We start from the raw sequence: 18,502 nt of genomic DNA, 5'->3' as shown, positions 1-18,502 counted from the left end.
TAAAAACATAAATAAACCAGGAAATTAAAGGAAAAAAAAAAAAGGAAAAAGAGAAAGCTACCTTTCCTACATCTTGTCATGCCTAAAAAGAACATGTTGCACTAGCTTGTACAATTTCTCAATAAAATGTATCATGGACACTTGAAAAGCTGACCATAATCAGGAGAGTTAAGTGAGGAATGTCAGCTTGGATGGGGGATTCTGCTGCTTTGGTTATACATTAGTTAAGCACTGAAGGTTTGTGGGTTTTTACTTTATCTTGGATTTTACTGTAGTATAATTGAACTCTGTTACCTTTTTCAGTTTCCTAAGTGTTCCACTAAGTGCTTGTGTGGATTTGGGTTGAACGATATTGTAGACAGATCTAGAGGAGATTGAAGTCCATGGCAGAGGCCTCTGCAGAGTTAGGCTAGTCCTCCACTGCTGGAACTAGGTCTTCCTCTTCCTTCTTAATCCCCCTGGGACCAGCCCTCAGACACGTACAGAAATAAGTATTCAAAAACATGAATTTGCTATGGATCTACAGGCAAACCTCATACTTACATCAGCAAAACCAGGTTTCACCAAGGAGTGTATTTGATTGTAGCAGGATAATTCACTTTACATTAATTTTATGCATTAAATTCACAGCCTTTACAGGATTACACCTTTAACAGTAATTCCAGGCTTGGGGTGTCCCATCACCTGTGTCTGGCCCCTCCCCATCTTGGACCTCTGTCATTTTCACCAAAGCACAATTTATTTCCTTCAGTTACCTCATCACACCTAAGTCTTCATATATATACTACAGCAATAAAAGCATAATTTTTGCAGGGGGATGCTTGAACTCCTCAGACAGTGGTATCTCCATGTAACGAAGCATGATAAACAAATAGTCAACAAATGCACTTCAGTAGATTTTACTAGCTCTGAAACAGCCTATATTTCTATAAAGATCATGAGTTTAGGCTTCATGTGTCAAGTTCTGCATCAACACCCCTTTTTACAGCCACAGCTCTGACAGGAAAAACTACCCCAAACCCTGTTTAAAAACCAGACTCCTCACCCACTGCAGACATACAGGTGGGTGTTTCACATCACAGTATCACAATTTCCTTCTTCACAAGCCCTGCCTGGCTCTGGGGGAAATGACCCACAAGGGACCATTTTAACCCTCCCTCTGGGGTGATGTGGAGAGCAGCACCTTATTAGGAGAAGAGACACCTGCTGAGGGGAGACCCATCATGGCAGGAACACTCTGAGGGGGAGACACCTGCTGAGGGGAGACCCACCATGGCAGGAACACTCTGAGGAGTAGGAATCTACAGTCGTGGAGACACACTCTGAGGGGAGAGACACATTGCTGGGAGACTCACCATGGGATAGACTTGCTGAGGAAGAGACCTGCTAAGGCGAGAGACACTCTAAGGGGAGATCCACAATGGCAGGAACCCCCTGAGAGCATATCCACGGTGTGGGAGACACTCTCTGAGGGGAGAGACCTGCCATGGCGGGAACCCCCTGACAGGAATCCACTGTGCAGGAGACACACCCGGTGGGGAGAGACCCATTGAGGAGAGACCCAGCATGGGATAGACTTGCTGAGGGAGGAGATGCACTGAGGGGAGACTCACAATGGGGAGAACACACTGAGGTAGAGGGAAGAGAAAAACACACTTTTGGAGGGAAGAGACCTGCTGAGGGAAGACCTGCCATGGCGGGAATCCTCTGAGGAGGAATCCACAGTAGGGATAATTCTCTTTGAGGGGAGAGGCCCACTATGGCAGGAACCCACATATCCACAGTAGGGCAGACACTCTCCAAGGGGAAAGACCTGCTGAGAGGTTAGATCTGCCATGGGACAGACTTTCTGAGGGAAGAGACCTGATGAGGGGATAGACCCACTGAGAGAGTACCCACCAAGGTGGGAACCCACTGAAGGAAAATCCACTGCAAGGGAGAGACTTTCTCAGGTGGCAGACCTGCTGAGTTCCCTTCCACATGTCGTAGATTTGCTGAGGAGAGACCTACTGAGAGAAGAGAACTTCTGAGAGAAGACTTGCTGGGGGAGGAGACCCTCTAAGAAGAAAGACACACTTCAGAGATATCTGCTGAAGTAAGAGACCAGGTAAGGGAACAAACCTGCGGAGGGAATACCAGCTGTGGTGGGACCTGCTGAGAGGAGAGAGCCTCTGAGAGGACACCCACTCGGGAAGAGACCCCACGGTGGGGATACCCCGTGGGGGAGACCCGCTGAGGTGGACATCACCGATGCCTCAGCTCTGCGCTCTGATGCCACCCGAAGGAGCCGCAGCAACAGAGCGGGCTGGTGGCTTGTGGGCAGTTTTGGGTGCTTGTGGTTGTTTGTTTGTGGGCTGTCTGTCCCCTGGCGGGGCACGGCAGAGGGCATGGGCGACACACCGCTCCAGCGACACGACAACCCACTCCGCGTCCCGGGCCCACCTGGGTCCCCTCAGCACCCGCCATAGGCCCCCTCAGCACCCGCCATGGGCCCAGCGCCCCGGGGCGGCGCGGCGCGAGCAGCAGCGCCGCCTGCCGGGCAGGGCGGGGACGCTCCTGCCCTCGGTCGCTCCCGGCCCGCCCGCGCCCGCTTCCCCCCGGTTCCCCCGCTCCGCTCCGCCCCGCCCCGCCCGGCTCCGTCTGTCTGCAGCGCGGCCGCAGCTGCCGGCACAGATACGGTGTCGGCGGGCCGGGAGAGCGCGGAAACACCTGTTTCCAGCATGGGGAAGGTGGGGAGGGAGAGCGAGCGGCGCTGCCCGGCCCCGCCGCGGGCTCCCTCCCCTCCCGGCGGCTGTAACCCGGCCGTACAGCCCACGGGATCGCCTTTCAGAAAGATCGCATTCCGTTTTTACACGTTCGGCTGAAAAACGCGTCTCGACCCTCTCCTCACGTGTTGTTTTTTTCCACCGTGTCCGTTCCGGGGGGTGGTGGGTGGGGGGCACGCTGGGGGCTGAGGCGGTGGCGGCACCGACGGACCTGGGGCTTCCGACAGCCCCAGGGCCACCGACCCACCTGGGGGCTCGGACCGACCCGGCCCGTGCGGGGCCTGGGGACGCGGCTGCGGGTCCGGGCAGGGCCGGGAGCGGAGCCGGGGCTGCCGGCGGTGCGGGAACGGGTGCGTGCGGGGGCTCCATGATTTCATCGTCGGCTGGCGGGGACCTGCCAAGAGCTGTTATGCCTCACTGCGATGTGTAGCTTTTTCCTGCCTTTTTTTTTTTTTTTTTTCATAATAAAAGAGTGAAGCGGGCCCCCTTTTTTTTTTTAAGGAAAAAAAAAAAAAAAGCCAAATGGATCAGAGAAGGGTGGGGGGGGGAGGGAAGTAATAGCCAAAGGGGATGCCAGTGAGGTGTGGCTTGCATTTAAATATCCAATATGTCAATGTAAGGGGAGTGTGTACGTATATAAAGTGCAGTTCGCATCCGACGGCGGGACAGTGGATCCAGCGATGGGAGGCGCGGGCGGCGCGGGGCCGGGCCGGGGCCGGCAGCGCGGGGCCGGGCGGCCGCAGCCCTCGCTCTGAGCGGCCGCTCTGCCCGCGCCCCCGGGGCCGGTCCGCTCCGCGCCCATGGCCGAGGTGGGCGGCTTCCTGGGCGCGCTGGACCCCGACCTGCACGGCTTTTCCCCCGCGCTGGGCGCCGGGCTGCCCCTCGCCGACTCCCCCGGCTTCCTCAACGAGCGCCTGGGGCAGATCGAGGGGCGGCTGCAGCGGGGCTCCCCCACCGACTTCGCTCACCTCAAGGGCATCCTGCGGCGGCGGCAGCTCTACTGCCGCACCGGCTTCCACCTGGAGATCTTCCCCAACGGCACGGTGCAGGGCACCCGGCAGGACCACAGCCGCTTCGGTAAGGGGCCGGGGGGGGGGATGCCCGAGCAGGTGCCCCGCGCGCACCACTAATTACCCCGCTAATATAAATCATCCCGGGACGGATATAATTGGCCTCCTAAACAAATGCGCTCACTCCCCAGCAATGCGGGAGTTTTTATTTCCAATTTCCTACTCTCCCGGCGCTCAGCCTTTCTGCAGGTGCACTAAAACGTGCCTTCGCAAGAGGGAAAAAAAGAAAAAGTAAAAAAAAAAATTAATAAAGTAATAAAAGAGGACAGTGAACAGCTTCAGCTATGCCTCTGAAGTTAGCGGTGAGGGAGGCAAAACAGGGACATTCCTCGTTGGAATTTCTTGGAAATTCCTAGGTTGGAAAAAAAAAATCCTTTTTTTTAGTCTTTTTTTTTTTTTTTTTTTTTTTTTTAAACTCCTCCTTCTTTCTGGCGTCTGCAGATATTTGTGAGCTGCTCTCTTTTACGTGCGTGACTTTGATTAGAAGAGCGTCTCCCCAAAGCGGGCAGGGATCTGTTGGCTGGAGGGGTGTCAGGAGCTGGGTTTGGGAAGGTTGTTGGAAAGGAAAGGGGGAAGCTGAAGAGGGAGAAACACTTAGGAAAGAAAGAAGATGGAACAATAGGCAGAGCAGCGTGGATTTACCTTGCTGCCCGGGATACAGTTGGAAGACTGCAGTGCCTGTATCAGTGGCACACAAGAGCAGTGACCTCTAATGAGACTATATGTAATCTTCAAAAAATGCATCCCAAGCCACAGGCGAAAAGAGTACAGTCAGTCTGAGCACAGTAAGAGAAATTCCCGCTACTCCAGCATCTAGTGCAGGTGTCTGTATAGGCTATCAACAAGTCCCATGCCAGTGATCTCAGCTATGTTGTCAACAGGTTGCAAGACGTGCTTGCAAGACTTTTTATAGTTTTCAAATGATTTAACTCCTCGGGGAAAGGAATTATTTTTTTGCCTTTACTTGTTTGCAACCAGTCCGTTCTGATACTCTGGGAAGTGCTGCTGCTGCTATTGTTGGAGGTGTAAGGCAGGTTTTTGGAACAATTGGGGAAGCTTATCTTTCCATAAACACCAGGTGTGTGCATAGCATGTCCCTGGCTAAATCAAAAAGAAAGTCATAACCTGCGGGTCAGAGTCAGGTACTAATATGCTCATGGGGCAAGCATTCTTTAATTACCTCCTGAAAACACCCATCTTTTAACCTTTCATGCTGCAGTATGCGATGGGTTTCCGTGTTCAAAGAGTTGAAAGCAAACCCATTGCATCTGGTTGGTTTTAGTTCAAGCTGCCACGTAGTGTTTCTAGTCTATCAGTTCTTTTTCCTTACCTTTGTAGAACTAAACTGCCAGTTTCAAATAGCAGCATTTGTCTCAGGTCCATTTTTTATAAAGATTGAGTAAAAGAAGCATATTTTCAAACTTGGAAAAAACATGTTAGACATGCTAAAACTTTTCATGGATTTTGCACACTGAAGCTTAAGTCACACAGTGCTTTCAATAAATCGAAACATTGGCATTCCCTAAGTGTTTTAGCAGTCGGCATTCAGCTCCGTAAACTAGACCAGACTTCAGATATTATAGTTTTCTGCTTCAGGGTTTTCCCAGAGGCAGTGTAAAATAAATAGTTATTTGTTGTAATTGCAAGACAAAGCCCCAAAGGATTAGACTGGAATCCTTGCATTCAGATCAAGTTGGACTAAGCCTTGCTTCAGCAGAGACTCAAAGCAATAACGTATTGGCACACAGTATTCACCATCTGTGTTCAGTAGCCATGAATATTTAAATTCCAATGTTACTGGTATGGTTTGTATTAGGATGTCATGTATCGATGCATTCCTAAATTTTGCATGCAACAGTCAGAGAGAAGTAACTTATAACGGGAATAGGCAGCCTGAGCGATTCTGGGGACTCCAAAGCTGTGGTGAGGGATGCAGAGGTAGATGAAGGGTTCAGGAAAGTCCTTTAAAGCTGCCTTAAATCTTGAGGCATCTGGAGAAATACTTAGAAATCCAGGATCAAGCCCATGGGACTGGAAGGTCCTGGCTGGTACCATGAGCAGATAATTCAAGTGCTCCATGGATGGCTGCGATGCCACAGCCCAGGCACGTGTCCAGCTGCAGGTGGGATGTCTGGTAGAACCAGACTTGGCATCCCCCTCTCTTAATTTGGAAGGGATTCAGGAATAGACAAGCAGTATCTGCACCCTCCCATGCACAGCCGTCCTAAAAGCTGCCAGATGTGCAAGACATCCACATCTTCCAGAGAGGAAAATAGCCAAAGCCCTGCTTTGCTATTGCAATGCTATGCAGAACAGACTCCCAAGGTCCCAACAGTGAGGGTTAAAAGAAGAGGTTCTTTTGTACCACAGCATTTGGGGGTGTGACTGTAGGGGACAGGGGAGGTACTGGCATCATCCACCCGCACTGCCTGAGCAATCACAGGAACTACTGCTTCTCATCTGTCAAGGACTGGAGCCTTCCTAAATCACACCTGTCTTCTGGAATGTGATATTTTATACTTGTAAAAACACAGATTCTTGCAAGAACAATGGAGCTCAGCTTATTTTTCCTAGAGGAGCTTTAATGCAAAATGTGGAAAAGCCCTCTAGGTTTGTTGGAAGAAAGCTCATTCTCCCACTATGGAAGTGCCCAAATTCACTCTCTGAACCGGCAGCTCTGGCAAGGTCACTCCCAAAAGAAAAAAGTGTTTTCAAAAATATATCTCTCTCACTGCATCTGCTCAGAACCTTCCTCTACGAAAAATAAAGGACAGTCAAAACCTGGAGGGGATCTGGACTGACATTAGCACCCTTATGACAATCCTTCTCAGAATGAAACTGAGAGAAATTTGCCAGGAAAATCCCTGTCAGGAAGAACTGCTCCTTTTCTGCCTCACATCTCTTTTACAGCAGCATTAAAGATGTGAACCCAACGGTGCTACTCACTGCAGTGGAGGAGAGAAAGAGGCCTTGAGGTTGCACTGTAGACAAATCAAGGCAGAAAACAAAGCTCTTCTGGGGTACAAACCTGCTCATGGATATGTTACACAGACTCTTAGAGAAGCTGCTGAGACCTCCAGAGAAAGTTTGGCTGTAATTTTGACATTCAGACCATAGTGCACCTGTTGCTGAACAGTTGTTGAGGTTTTCAGCCGAAGCTTTGGGTTTGTAGCCATTAATACAACATCTGATGTTTTTGTACCCCAGCTCCTGAATACAGTCATGTAAGAAGAGACAGGTGCAGGGGGCTGAATTATTTTTTGAGGGATGGTTTAGAGTAAGGCGAGAGTGTGTGGGTCCTGCCATGGCAAAGCTCAGGAGATTATCCAGTGCTTTGGTGGTAAATGAATCCAGTCAGAGTCTTAATCAAATCTCTCCAAGTCTTATCTGGAAAGACTCAAGGAACAAAGAGAAGGAATAATCAAAGTAAGGAAAAAAAGGAGGCAAGTCCTGGGGGAAAGAAAAAAGAAAGCAAAAGAAAAAAACAAAAGCATGTTCTACCACAAAAACACACCGCTACAATTGGAAAGAGAATTCTTGAGCTGGCCCCAGTGGCCACTCCCTGTGCTGCTGGAGATCAGATGTACGAAGCTGCAATTTTGTCTAGAATTGGAGTGAGTTAAGGACAGGATGGATATCCGCCCACATATTTTCAGCCTTTACTCTGTCTCCTGACTTTTGTGGGCTCAAGTTACGTTCTTAATGCTCTTTCAACATAGTCATCTTCCATGCATGTCTCCAAGTGCCCCTCAGAGATCATAAAAAGGGATGTTGTCAGAAGAGATTGTCATGGGCACACCTTGGAAAAAATTTCGTTTGCAAAACCCATGTCTGCCCAACCTGCAGCAGGTGAGGGATGTCTCATTCCTGCTCAGAGAGGAAGGCTGATGCTGCATCTAGCTTGGTCCTTCCCAGGTCTTTAGAGACCTGGATTCACGTGCCTCATACAGAGCATACATGTGGGCATACTCAAAAAAAGATCTGGGTTCTCCTCTACCTTAGACATGCCTCAGTTTCTCAATGGAACCAGCAACATTTTCTTGCTTCCCAGAAGTGACAGGAGACAAAAAAAGTGCTGCTGCTGAGGGCTGTCTCTATACCTACAGGAAGGTTCATCTACCATTCTCCAGTTACCTGATATGTTTCATTTAAATATTCCCTTGTCTCCAGCCTGGAAAAGACTCCCTCATTCCTGGGTGTATCTCTGTACTCCTGTTTTACTTCTTGCACTCCCTGTAGTTGTCCATCTTCCCTCACTCTCTCCTTTTCAAAGAGCAGCTGTAGTAATTTCTGGTCTGTGGATGGGAAAATCACCCAGCAGTTCAGTAACTCCCTTGTGTCAGAACTGGTGGGTAGTGAAGGGAGGAAACCACCCCTCATCCTGCACCTCTCTCCTCCCTGTTTGGGATTCTTTTCAGCTAAGAAACCACAACAATTACCAAGAAGAGCAGAGCCAGGGTCTCTGCCTGTCTGACTTGGAAAGGCTGCCTTCCCTGCATGTGCTGCCTGTTCCTGATTTCTGCAGGCAGGATGTGTTTCCAGGCCAGGATGTGTCGCTGGGCATATTTCAGCCTGTAAAATGTCTGCTCTGGTCCATAAAGTGTATTTTTTGGTGTTTGCTTCCCTGTTTGTCTCCAGGCCTCGATGCTCCCAAGTCCATATTTCATGTCCCCTGGCACCTGCTGGTTTCAGGGAGGGCTGGATTAGATGCACAAGCCCCAGAGTAGGCAGGGGAAAGGAGGATGGAAGGTCTGATGGAAGGTAGGAATTCCTGCAGCATCTTAGCTGCCAGCACCTGAGGATGAGTCTGTGCTGCACAAAGGGGGTCAGGGCTGTCCTATATTTAGGCGGTGATGCGGTGTCATCTGAGAGTTGCCACAACCATCCCCAGGCTGTGGGGTGACCCAGAGCTGTGGCTGCCACTGAAGTCATCTGGCTCAGGTGGCAGCTTGTCACATGGTGGCTTTAAACCAAGGCAATACTTCTAAGAGGGGCTCTGGGAGGTAACCTGATCAGAGCATCAATTGCCCAGGGCTGGAGCAATATTAGGGAGCTATATTAGGAGAGCTGGAGCCATGCTAAAGGTTAGAGCAATTTTCCTCTCCAGTCAATGGAGACATGCAGTCATCAGATGAGATGAGGAAAACCCTCTTCCTTCTGCCTCCCAGCTTATTAATCCTGCACTGGACACTGGCAAAACTGCCTGTGAACTCTACATAGGTAATATGTGAAATCCATAATAACATAGTCTCACCACTGCCTTCAGGAAGTCTTCCTGGGAAGTTTGAACACTTGTGGTGTTGGGTAGGGGCTGTTTGTTTTTAAGTGCTTCACCAAAGGTTCTCCTCTTACAAGTCTTTCTCCCATTGAAACAGCTGTGGCTGTGAGGGTGCAGCAGCCAGACCCTGCTATTTCTTTACACAGGAAATGAGGCTGCCCCTCATTTTTAAAGTATCTGGCACCATCGTAGCAGGCTGCAGCCCATGAGTAAAGCAGTTGCTCTTGTAGAGCTGGGGATGGCTGGGACAGATACTTCTGGACTGGGAAGAGGCTGGGACAGGCAGTAGGACACAGAGGGCAGGAGGGGGTTCTGGCAGTAACAGTGGCAGGAGGTGACAGAGAAAGGACTGGCAGTGCCATGGCTCTGAGGGCTGCAGAGGAAAACACATTTTTACCCATGTGCTTTGAAGCTGGATTTTATCCCTATAGCTTGTATATACATTTTGGGTTGGCAAGAATCCCACTGGAATGCCAGGATGAAGATGGTCCTCACAGACATCTCTTCTAGTGCTTTTCACTTCTTTTTACTGAATCCATGACTTTAAAACCTGTGGGACAATCATGTTATTCCAGAAGACAAAATCACACTCCTTTTGGTTAAAGAACAAAACCCTGCATGGTAACAGCCTTCTGACATTGCTAGTGGCCAGGCACAAGTTTCTACATCTGTCTTCTTGGTGATAATTATGAAAAAAATCCAAACCCAAACCAACAAAACCTTGCAAAGCTTTTCTCATTAGCAAAGATAATCCCTCTTGGGCAACTCAAATTGACAATGCTGGGGAGAGGCCCAGACTAGAAATTAGAAGATTGCACGCAGATGGGACTATAGAGTTAAGAATTGTATTGTTACTGGGAATGGCTGTGTTTTTTTTTGTTGCTGGAGCCTGGTGTCATTTTTTTCCTCTGTAAGACTTGCAGTTCTTTTCTTTTTTAGGGATTTTGGAGTTTATTAGCCTAGCAGTGGGGCTGGTGAGCATCCGTGGGGTGGACTCCGGACTCTACCTCGGCATGAATGAGAGAGGCGAGCTCTATGGGTCGGTAAGTTCAGGCTGGGCTGATTCCATCCTGTCCCACAGCCAGCTCTGCAGCCTGTGGCCTCAGCTGTGTCACAAGCTGCTCTGTCACAGGTCCCCCAACATCCTTGGGGTGCCACTGATCTCCATCCTGCCCTTGATGCCCCTGCTGTTTTAATATAAATATATATAGGAAATTGGATTTGAGGGAGGATTCAGTCCTGCTGTGAGAGCCCACCGTGGTGCCCAGCCCCCAGACATCACACTGAGGTTTTGCCTTTCAGATATGGTGTGGCAATGGCCAGGTAAAGGCAGGGGGGCATTTGGTATAAAGCCAGGAACTGTTTATGTGTTTTCATAGCCTGAGTAACACATCAGTTGCATTCTCCTCATGGTCAGGTCTGCACCTATCTGCAGGTCTTACCTTTGTATTACAGCTCTTTAACAACAGAAGCTCAAACTGTGACCTGAGTGTTACTGTAAAATTCTCTGTAACTCCTTTTAGAAGTTTAGGGCTGCTGCTCATGATTTCCTAGAAGTACCCTTTTCAGGCTAAAATTTTCCATGTTTTGACTAAAAACCCCAAGTGTAAACCCATTAAGTGTTATGACTTACAGTCAAAATGCCAGATCTTAACTGCTGGGTAAAGGTGCTTCCTGCAGGTTAATTTAACTCAATTCCTAATTATTTAGATCAATTAAGGGCAGATCATAGTAAAAATAAAATGAAATAAAATAAACCAGTTTTAAACCAAAGCAGAAGGCAGCACTTCCTCTCACCATCAGATAAGCCTCAGTGTACAAGTTAAAACTCATATACTGTGTATACACAGAAGCAGTTAGAAAACCTTGGATTGGCAAACAGTAAACTACAAGTTTAGCTCATTTTTCCTTCTCCCATTTCCACCTGAGACTGCCACAGACCCTTACACCATTTAAGACACAGTTGTTGATGTTTATGTGAGATAGTTGCCAGAGAATAGTTGCCAGAGAACAGTTGCCAGAGAATAGTTGCCAGAGATAGTTGCCCCATCCCTGCAAGTGTCCAAGGCCAGATTGGATAGGGATTGGAGCAACACGGGATAATGGAATATGTCCCAGGGATGAGCTTTAAGGTCCCTTCCAACCCAAACCATTCTCTGATTCTCTGATCATCAGATACTTCATGCACCAATAACTGTTCTTTTCCCACCTCATTTCTGAAACACCTTCTACCCTGCACAGCAGTTAAATGCAGAGCCAGTGGTTAAATTAAAAATGTGCAAAACAGAAAAAAGAAAAATCACCAGGATTCCATAAAACAAAATCTCCTGAAACATGCTTCAGAAAGCAGGGCTGGAGCAGCACCTCTCCTGTCAAGCTCTAAGGCTGCTCAGCAGCTCCTGGAGTTGCAGCTTTCACTTGTGCCTGCTGGAGAACATGAACCCATGTGTCCCCCCCCTCTTTGCCTTCAAACCCTGCAGCTCTGATTGTGAGTCGAGTTTCATGATGGGTTAATTAAATTCTAGAGCCCGTGTTCATGTTACAACACAGGAACAGAAACAGGGTAGCATTTTACGGCACTGAATCAGGAAACAGGACTGAAACAGGACTGACCTGAGGACAGTCCTGGGAGCTGTCCCTGCCCCTGACAGGAGGTTGTAGCAAGGTGATCTTTAAGGTTGTTTCCAACCCGAACCATTCTGGGATCTTGTGCACCAGGCAGGACGCTGCAGGGACACACTCAAAAGGCTGCTCCAAACTGTGCCGGCGTCACGAGCCAGGTCCCCAAATAACCCTGGAGTTTTAAAATCTGGGACACGTGGGTTGTACAATGATGGCTTTTGGAACTCAAAAGCCACTACAGTATTCTTAATTAAAGGTCCATAAAACAGCGCCTGACAACAGCATTAGCATTACAATGGTATTTTGGGAGATCACAGTACAGCGGTATTTTTAAATTTTCAGCAAGTTTATTATTTCCCTCTGTGCCAATTTTGCCTGATGCCTGTGTTGATGCAGCCAGAGCCAGCCATCCCCACAGCGACACGTGGAGTCCCCTCGGGACACAGAGCTTTTCAGCCTGTCCCTGTTGACCTCGTGCCAACATTTCTGTAAAGCTTCCCAAGGGTTTCAGAAATGCCACTAATACTTAGGGCAGCAAAAGTCATGGGCAGCACCTTGCCTGCTGCCTGTGTGGTGTCAGGTTCAGTGGGGACATCCCAGGGCTTGGAAAGGAATAAATCACACCCTGCAGAGTCACCCCAGACTCGCCAAACATTTTCCACAAACACTGTACTCCAAACTACCCAGTGCAGCACAGGGGAATGGGGGCAAAGCAGCAGCCAGAGTTCAGCCACTCGTCAGGTTCCAACATATTCCAAGTAGATGGCATCTGAGAGGAGGGAAAAAGCCCAGCCTGTATTTATTGACAGTTCTGGGAAGAGAAGCCCATGGTTCCCTGGGTCTCAGATGGCCAAAGCTGTGGCCTAGGACTTTTGGAGGGCTCACAACTCACCTCAGGCTTTATTTAATTAGCAGCAAAACATTGAAAACAGGTTCTGGGCACAGGTGAGCTCCTGGATTGTGTTACAAAACACATCTAGGCAGTAACGTTTACTGAGCACTCCGTGTGCCACAGAGGGGACACATTCCCTGCCCGGATAGTTTACAGTGGAGGGACAGTGGCTGTAATATTAGAGCATGCTACATTTACAGGCTGCCCTTCAGCTGAAAGGGCTCCCAGTCACCCTGGCAGTACCGGGATGGGATGGGATGGGATGGGATGGGATGGGATGGGATGGGATGGGATGGGATGGGATGGGATGGGATGGGATGGGATGGGATGGCTGGACCCACTGTGACAGCACAGTGGGGATGGTAAAGCCACCTGTGTCCTCATGGGGCAGAGGGACAGCCTTGCTCCCCACTGCAGCCGGGCACATCCCTGTACTGGCACATGGAGATGGGAGGGAGAGGGAAGGAGCACTGGACATGAACAAAAAGTCCATCATCAAACAGCCACTGCCAAGAGCCCCCAGCTGTAAGGGCTGGATGGGAAGGCTGGCTGTGGCTGGGGTGACACCAGTGCCATCTGTCCTGCCACACCAGCATGGAATGTACCAGCCACACACCCTCATCACATCATCTATCACTACCCTAAACCTTCCCTGGGGTCTGACATCCCGCATCCCTCTGGGTCTTGATACAGCCTCCCATCACAGCTCACTGATGCTCCAGCAGGTGAAATCCTCAGCAATGCTTTCGTTCCCATCTCAGTGCATCCAACTGTGTGCCCTGAACTTTCAAAGCACACAGCAATAATCAACTTGCTCCTATTTTCCTGTTTAGACCCTTCAGATGTGCTGCCTGCTGCTTCTCTTACCCAAAAGAGGGGATTTGGGGTGTGTGGTACCTTGGAGGGGGCTGCTGCAGGAGGATGTGTCCCTGCCTGGTGGTATGACCACCCCAGCAAGCTCAAACTCACACCTGAGCAGGTTTGGAGCTTTGCTGTGTGCCTGTCTGATTTATTATTCATGGAGCACCTTTGCAAAATCCACACCCACATTCTCCTGCTTTTATCTTCTTCCTCCTCCAAGAAGTCCTTGGGTCTTGTGCCCATTTCCACATCTCATCCCCACAGTCCTCATCCTCAGGGAAGCCAGGAGAAGGCAGCTGGGAAAAGGCTAGAAAAACAAAGGAAGGGTGACAATGTCTTCTCCTTTACCTTTCTGACACGAGTGTCTCTTTGTTCCCCTGCTGCGCTGCCCACGGCAGAAGAAGCTCACCCGGGAGTGCGTTTTCCGCGAGCAGTTTGAGGAGAACTGGTACAACACTTACGCCTCCACCCTGTACAAGCACCCTGACTCGGAGCGCCAGTACTACGTGGCCCTCAACAAGGACGGCTCCCCCCGCGAGGGGTACAGGACTAAGAGACACCAGAAATTCACCCACTTCTTACCCCGGCCTGTGGACCCTGCCAAAATCCCTGCCATGTACAGAGACCTCTTCCACTACAGGTGATGGTTCCTGCAGTGTCAGTGTACATACTTGGGCTCCCAAGCTTTTTCCCAGAGCACTCTATTAATAGTCATTCCATCATTCCTGTAAGCGTAGATGACCTAGGGAAGCACTTACATTGAATTCAGACACTGCTGTTCCTCCTTGTTTCCAGTGTATATCGAACCTGGGTTATTTATGGGGCGGGGGTAGGGGAAGGGAGGGATCCCTACATTTAATCTTCCATTTTCGTTCACTTTCGTTACCCGGTTGCTACAAGAGAGGCTGAATATTCAATGTTACGGTTGCTTAAAGGAACGAGCAGGTCAGCAAACCTGATCACTGGGGAAAAGAAAGCCCCAAAACAACCTAAAAATGAAGAGAAGAAAAGAAAACAAAGACCACAGAACTGCTGCAGATGCTGCTGCTGAGCTGGGATAGCTTCCTGCTATGGAAAAGCCTTTGAGTGGTGCCCTGCTTAAGCAGCCCAGGAATTTGCTACATGGATGATGCTCCATGGACTGGTCCTGATTTGTGGGGTTCTTCCTGCTGTTGGGGTGGGAATGGGGCAAGGAACATTATTCAGATGTAAGCATGGATACTGTGCATAAGGACAAAACTATTTATAAAATGTATATGATATTTATTTTATATATTTATTTATTTCAAAATAATTTTATTTTTAATGAGAGATGCTATGACCGGATTTTCATCAGGAAGAATAAGGTCCTACTGAAACAGGAAAAAAAATGAGTTTTAAGAGCTTATCGGCAATAAAATTGTCTTTATATTGTAGATTTCTTGCTAGCCCTTTTTTTTTGGCACTCTTCAACAACTAACCCAGTATTTCCCCAGCAATATGAACAATAAATCCACCTCTAAAAGGGCTTTGTGCAGTAAAGATGAATTACCTAAGCCCCAAACTCCTGCAGGAAGATGACATCAAATCACAGCTCTGGGAAGCGCCAGCTCAGTCTCCCTGGGGCGTGAGGCATCCCTGTGGATTTACCATCCTGCCCAAAGCCAAGAGGACAAACATTTGGAGCATCTGCTGTATTTTGGATGGACACATCATTCCTGCAATAAAACCTGCACATCTTGCATGAGATTTACCTGCAGCACTGTGAAAAATCCGTGGAGAACTAGAAAGCAACAACAGCAATTCTGAACCCCTCACTTTTAGGCAATTACGGTGGATGAGGATCATCCCTGCAGGCAGTGCTGGGATGTTCTGGCTGTGTGACATTTTCTTCTGCAGAAGCTGCCTGGTCCCACAGTCCTGTCACCTTTCCTCTGCCTCCAGCTGGGCTCAGCAAACCCGGTGGCATTTGGCAGCCCTGAGCCACAGCCCCATATTCACAGCTGGTGCCCAGCAGTGCCAGGGAGCTGCAGCCCTCCTCCAGTCAGTCAGACCAGGGACACTCATGGGGGAGGCTTGGCTGTGCCAGCACAGGCCCTCAAGTGACACTCGTGCCACATGTCTGCCCTTGCTGCCTGCTTGGGATGTCGCAGAGCTGCAGGGAAAGCTTCCAGCAATGATGCCAGTTCATGTTTTGTCCCCTGTGATCTGCAGAGAGGGATTTCAGCACGCGGTGGGAGCAGGAACGTGGTGTGGCTGCAGAGGCACAGGCACTTTGCAGCACAAGGAGAGGCCGACGGCCATTGGGGTTCTCTGGAGTGTGGAAAACCCTGGACAACTCCAGCTGTGGTGGCTCTGGCTTTTCCTTATCACAACTGCTTTGTGCACAGTGTTGTTTCTTAACCTCCTCCTTACAAAACAGTCATGTTAAAACCTCAGCTCCTTCATCTTCAGCCTGTGAATCCCCAGGACATTTCCAGTGACCTGGAGATGATCCACACCAGCTTCTTCATGATGGAGCAGCAGCCCTAGAGCCCAGCTCTGCTCCCGGCTGTCTCTTGCCCTCTCTGCCACCTCCCATGTCCCTGCCACGTCCCTTCGCTGTCCCAGCGGGTCTGGCAGCCACCAGACGACAGGCTGGGGTTGGCAATGAGGAGATTACAGGAGCTTTACCTTCAATGATCCAGACATGAAGGAATTTAATCCCGTGTTTGAAATAAAAAGAGTTTATTTAGCTTCTTCCTCTGAGTCACTGCCGAAACATCTCATCCCCGGCTGCTGTGTCGGGAGCTTGCTCGCTCATGAGATGCGTCCTCAGGTGCACTTTTGACCTTCCCCTGCACGAAGGGAAATCCCTCAGCCCTGGAGCCTCGCTCTGCCCCCTGGGATGATCCTGCTCCCTCCAGCCAGGGCTTTCCGTTGTGCTTGAAGATAAATCTGGTGGTTAAGATCCTCCTGCTTTTCAAAATGAAGGTCAAAACCTGATCTCAGCAGTGCCAAGTACATTTTTTTACCAACTCCAAAGGGGGATGATTTTGCCTGTGGGGGCAACGCTGGACTGGTTCTTCTGATACCCAACTCAAAGAGCTGCTGCAGCAGAGCCTCCTGCCACAAAGGGACACACAGGTACTGGGGATGGTGTAAAACACCTTTTCAGGGTCTGGGTTCAAAAAACTCTTACTTGCAAAAAGCAAAATCCACAAAGAGTTTAATGGAAAATTCTCAGTTAAGGCAGGTGTCCTGTCCTGTGCGGGGCATTCATTAAATGGGGAATTCAGCACTGTTAAATCCCACCCAAATGGTTCTTTCAGTTTGTTTGGTTCTGGTTCAGCAAAGCAGCTGAAGATGTGAGTGACTTGAGAGCCAAAGAGCAGCAGAGGGAACCACCACAGACATGGGGCGCATTTTGAGTGGCACAGCTCGCGCTCATAGCTCAGGCTATGAGGTTGTGTGGACACTCTCACCTTTCCACCCCATCCCATCCCCTTTGGTCCAGCTGTTACCCCACCTGAAGATGCCAACTGCTCCTTTGGTTTGGAGGTGTTACAGGAAAGTTTGAGAGGAAAAGATGTTTGGGTTGCTTCAAGCTAACAGAATCTTCCAGGTCAGCAAAAGGAAACTGTTTGTTTGGGGTCTCAGCTCATGTCAATTCCATGGGATTCAAAGGCACAACAGCCAGCTGGAGAACTTCTCTCAAAGGGGAGGCAAAGGCCGGTGCAGGGGGTGGCTGTGATCCCCAGAAACCCCACTGTGCCCCTGGCCCCAGAGCTGTTCTACACACGGCTGTGGGTCTGGAAACACCACAGCAAATGGGACAAAAGGCATCTCTTCAAACCTCCTTCCACCGAGAGGGGTGGGCCTGTTCTGTGGGAAACATTATCCTGGGACAGCTGTGCAGAGCAGGAGGGAGGAGGCTCCAGCAAAGAGCTGGGAAAGTGTTGGAGTCTCACTATGGAGGGTGCAGAAACAGGGGAGCTGCCTGGGAGAGGCCGAGCACAGCAGTGAGTGCCTTTCTCCCTGGCTTTGGCTCACGATCCAGGGCACAGGGATGGATTGGATGGATTGTCTGGAGACTGACAAGTGGCAGCCTCCACGTGCCCTCAGGGTCATCCCCACGGAGACCCCGCTGCCTGTGGGGAGCTCTTCTGGAGTGAGTGACTTGGGGCTCCTTTCTCCAAGGGGGAAAAGGAGAGGAGGCCCCAAAGATTCACCTCCTCTGGAGAGAGCGATGGAGAGCCCAGAATTGCAGAGGGAATCCAGGAACTCAGTGCTGGAAGGCAGTGAAGGTGTCCTGGTGTTGTCCCACCCGGTTGGACATCCAGAGAGATGTGCTGCCACTGCCAGACTGTGGCTGAGAAGTTCCTGGAAGGTCACCCAGGGATGGAGCATTCCTGAAGGAGAAGGGCTGAAGCTCGTGTCGATGTGGAGACAAAGACATCTGCACCCCTTGGGATAGCGCTGGTTATTGCTTTATTCCAAAACTGCCCCAGAGCTGCTGAATCCTCACCATGGAGAACACCAAGGGCGTCACCTTGTACCTGCACTGGGTGTGAGCAGGAGCCCTGGGAAGCAAATTCCGAGGATTCTCAGGCTCTTCCCTTGCTGTGCCAGGAGGTATCTGGCACTGAGATGCCACCAGGCAGGGCAGGTCACCACACCAGACACGGCCAGGGCACGGGTCCTCCACCGCTGCTGCTGCTGGGCACGGGTGAGAATCCAGGGGAATGAGCAGCTCTCAGCAACTGAATTCCCAAAGCAGCTGCTGTGGCTGGATCAGGCTTTAAGGAGTCTCTCAGGTATCAGTTACTGTCTCATTCTCCAGCAGTTTCTGTGAATGCAAGGCCAGGGTGGTGCTTGAGATCAGAGCTTGGGAGTGGCTGAGCACAGCCCCAAGGGATGGCCCCACAACTCCGGCACCCACCTTCCCTGAGCCCTGCCCTTCCCCAGGGCAGTGTCCCCACTCAGGCCACAGCCCCTTCCCAACACTCTCCTCCAGTGACCCCAAGCCGTCTCCTCCCTGGGGAAAGCAGAACAG

General features: G+C 50.1%; 1 protein-coding gene across 1 annotated transcript; it reads left to right on the top strand.

Annotated features, from left to right (window-relative positions):
- The first annotated feature begins 3,561 nt into the window (after nt 1-3,561).
- On the top strand, nt 3,562-14,872 carry FGF16 (fibroblast growth factor 16). The gene is made up of 3 exons (XM_005527400.3): nt 3,562-3,842; nt 10,053-10,156; nt 13,887-14,872. Exons 1-3 carry the CDS (start codon nt 3,566-3,568, stop codon nt 14,130-14,132), a joined length of 627 nt encoding a protein of 208 aa, XP_005527457.1. The 5' UTR covers nt 3,562-3,565; the 3' UTR covers nt 14,133-14,872.
- The last annotated feature ends 3,630 nt before the right edge of the window (nt 14,873-18,502 follow it).

Source organism: Pseudopodoces humilis, chromosome 15, assembly GCF_049639895.1.
Source record: "Pseudopodoces humilis isolate 2021_Gansu_Grassland_sample_001 chromosome 15, ASM4963989v1, whole genome shotgun sequence".
Classification (NCBI taxonomy): Eukaryota; Metazoa; Chordata; class Aves; order Passeriformes; family Paridae; genus Pseudopodoces; species Pseudopodoces humilis.
This window is presented reverse-complemented; position numbering and strand designations above follow the sequence as displayed.

Excerpts from the sequence above, each read along its gene's own strand:
- FGF16 (XM_005527400.3), top strand. The coding sequence starts at position 3,566 with ATGGCCGAGGTGGGCGGCTTCCTGGGCGCGCTGGACCCCGACCTGCAC. Across the intron at positions 3,843-10,052 it reads GCAGGACCACAGCCGCTTCG|GGATTTTGGAGTTTATTAGC; the intron begins GTAAGGGGCCGG and ends TTTCTTTTTTAG. Across the intron at positions 10,157-13,886 it reads GAGGCGAGCTCTATGGGTCG|AAGAAGCTCACCCGGGAGTG; the intron begins GTAAGTTCAGGC and ends TGCCCACGGCAG.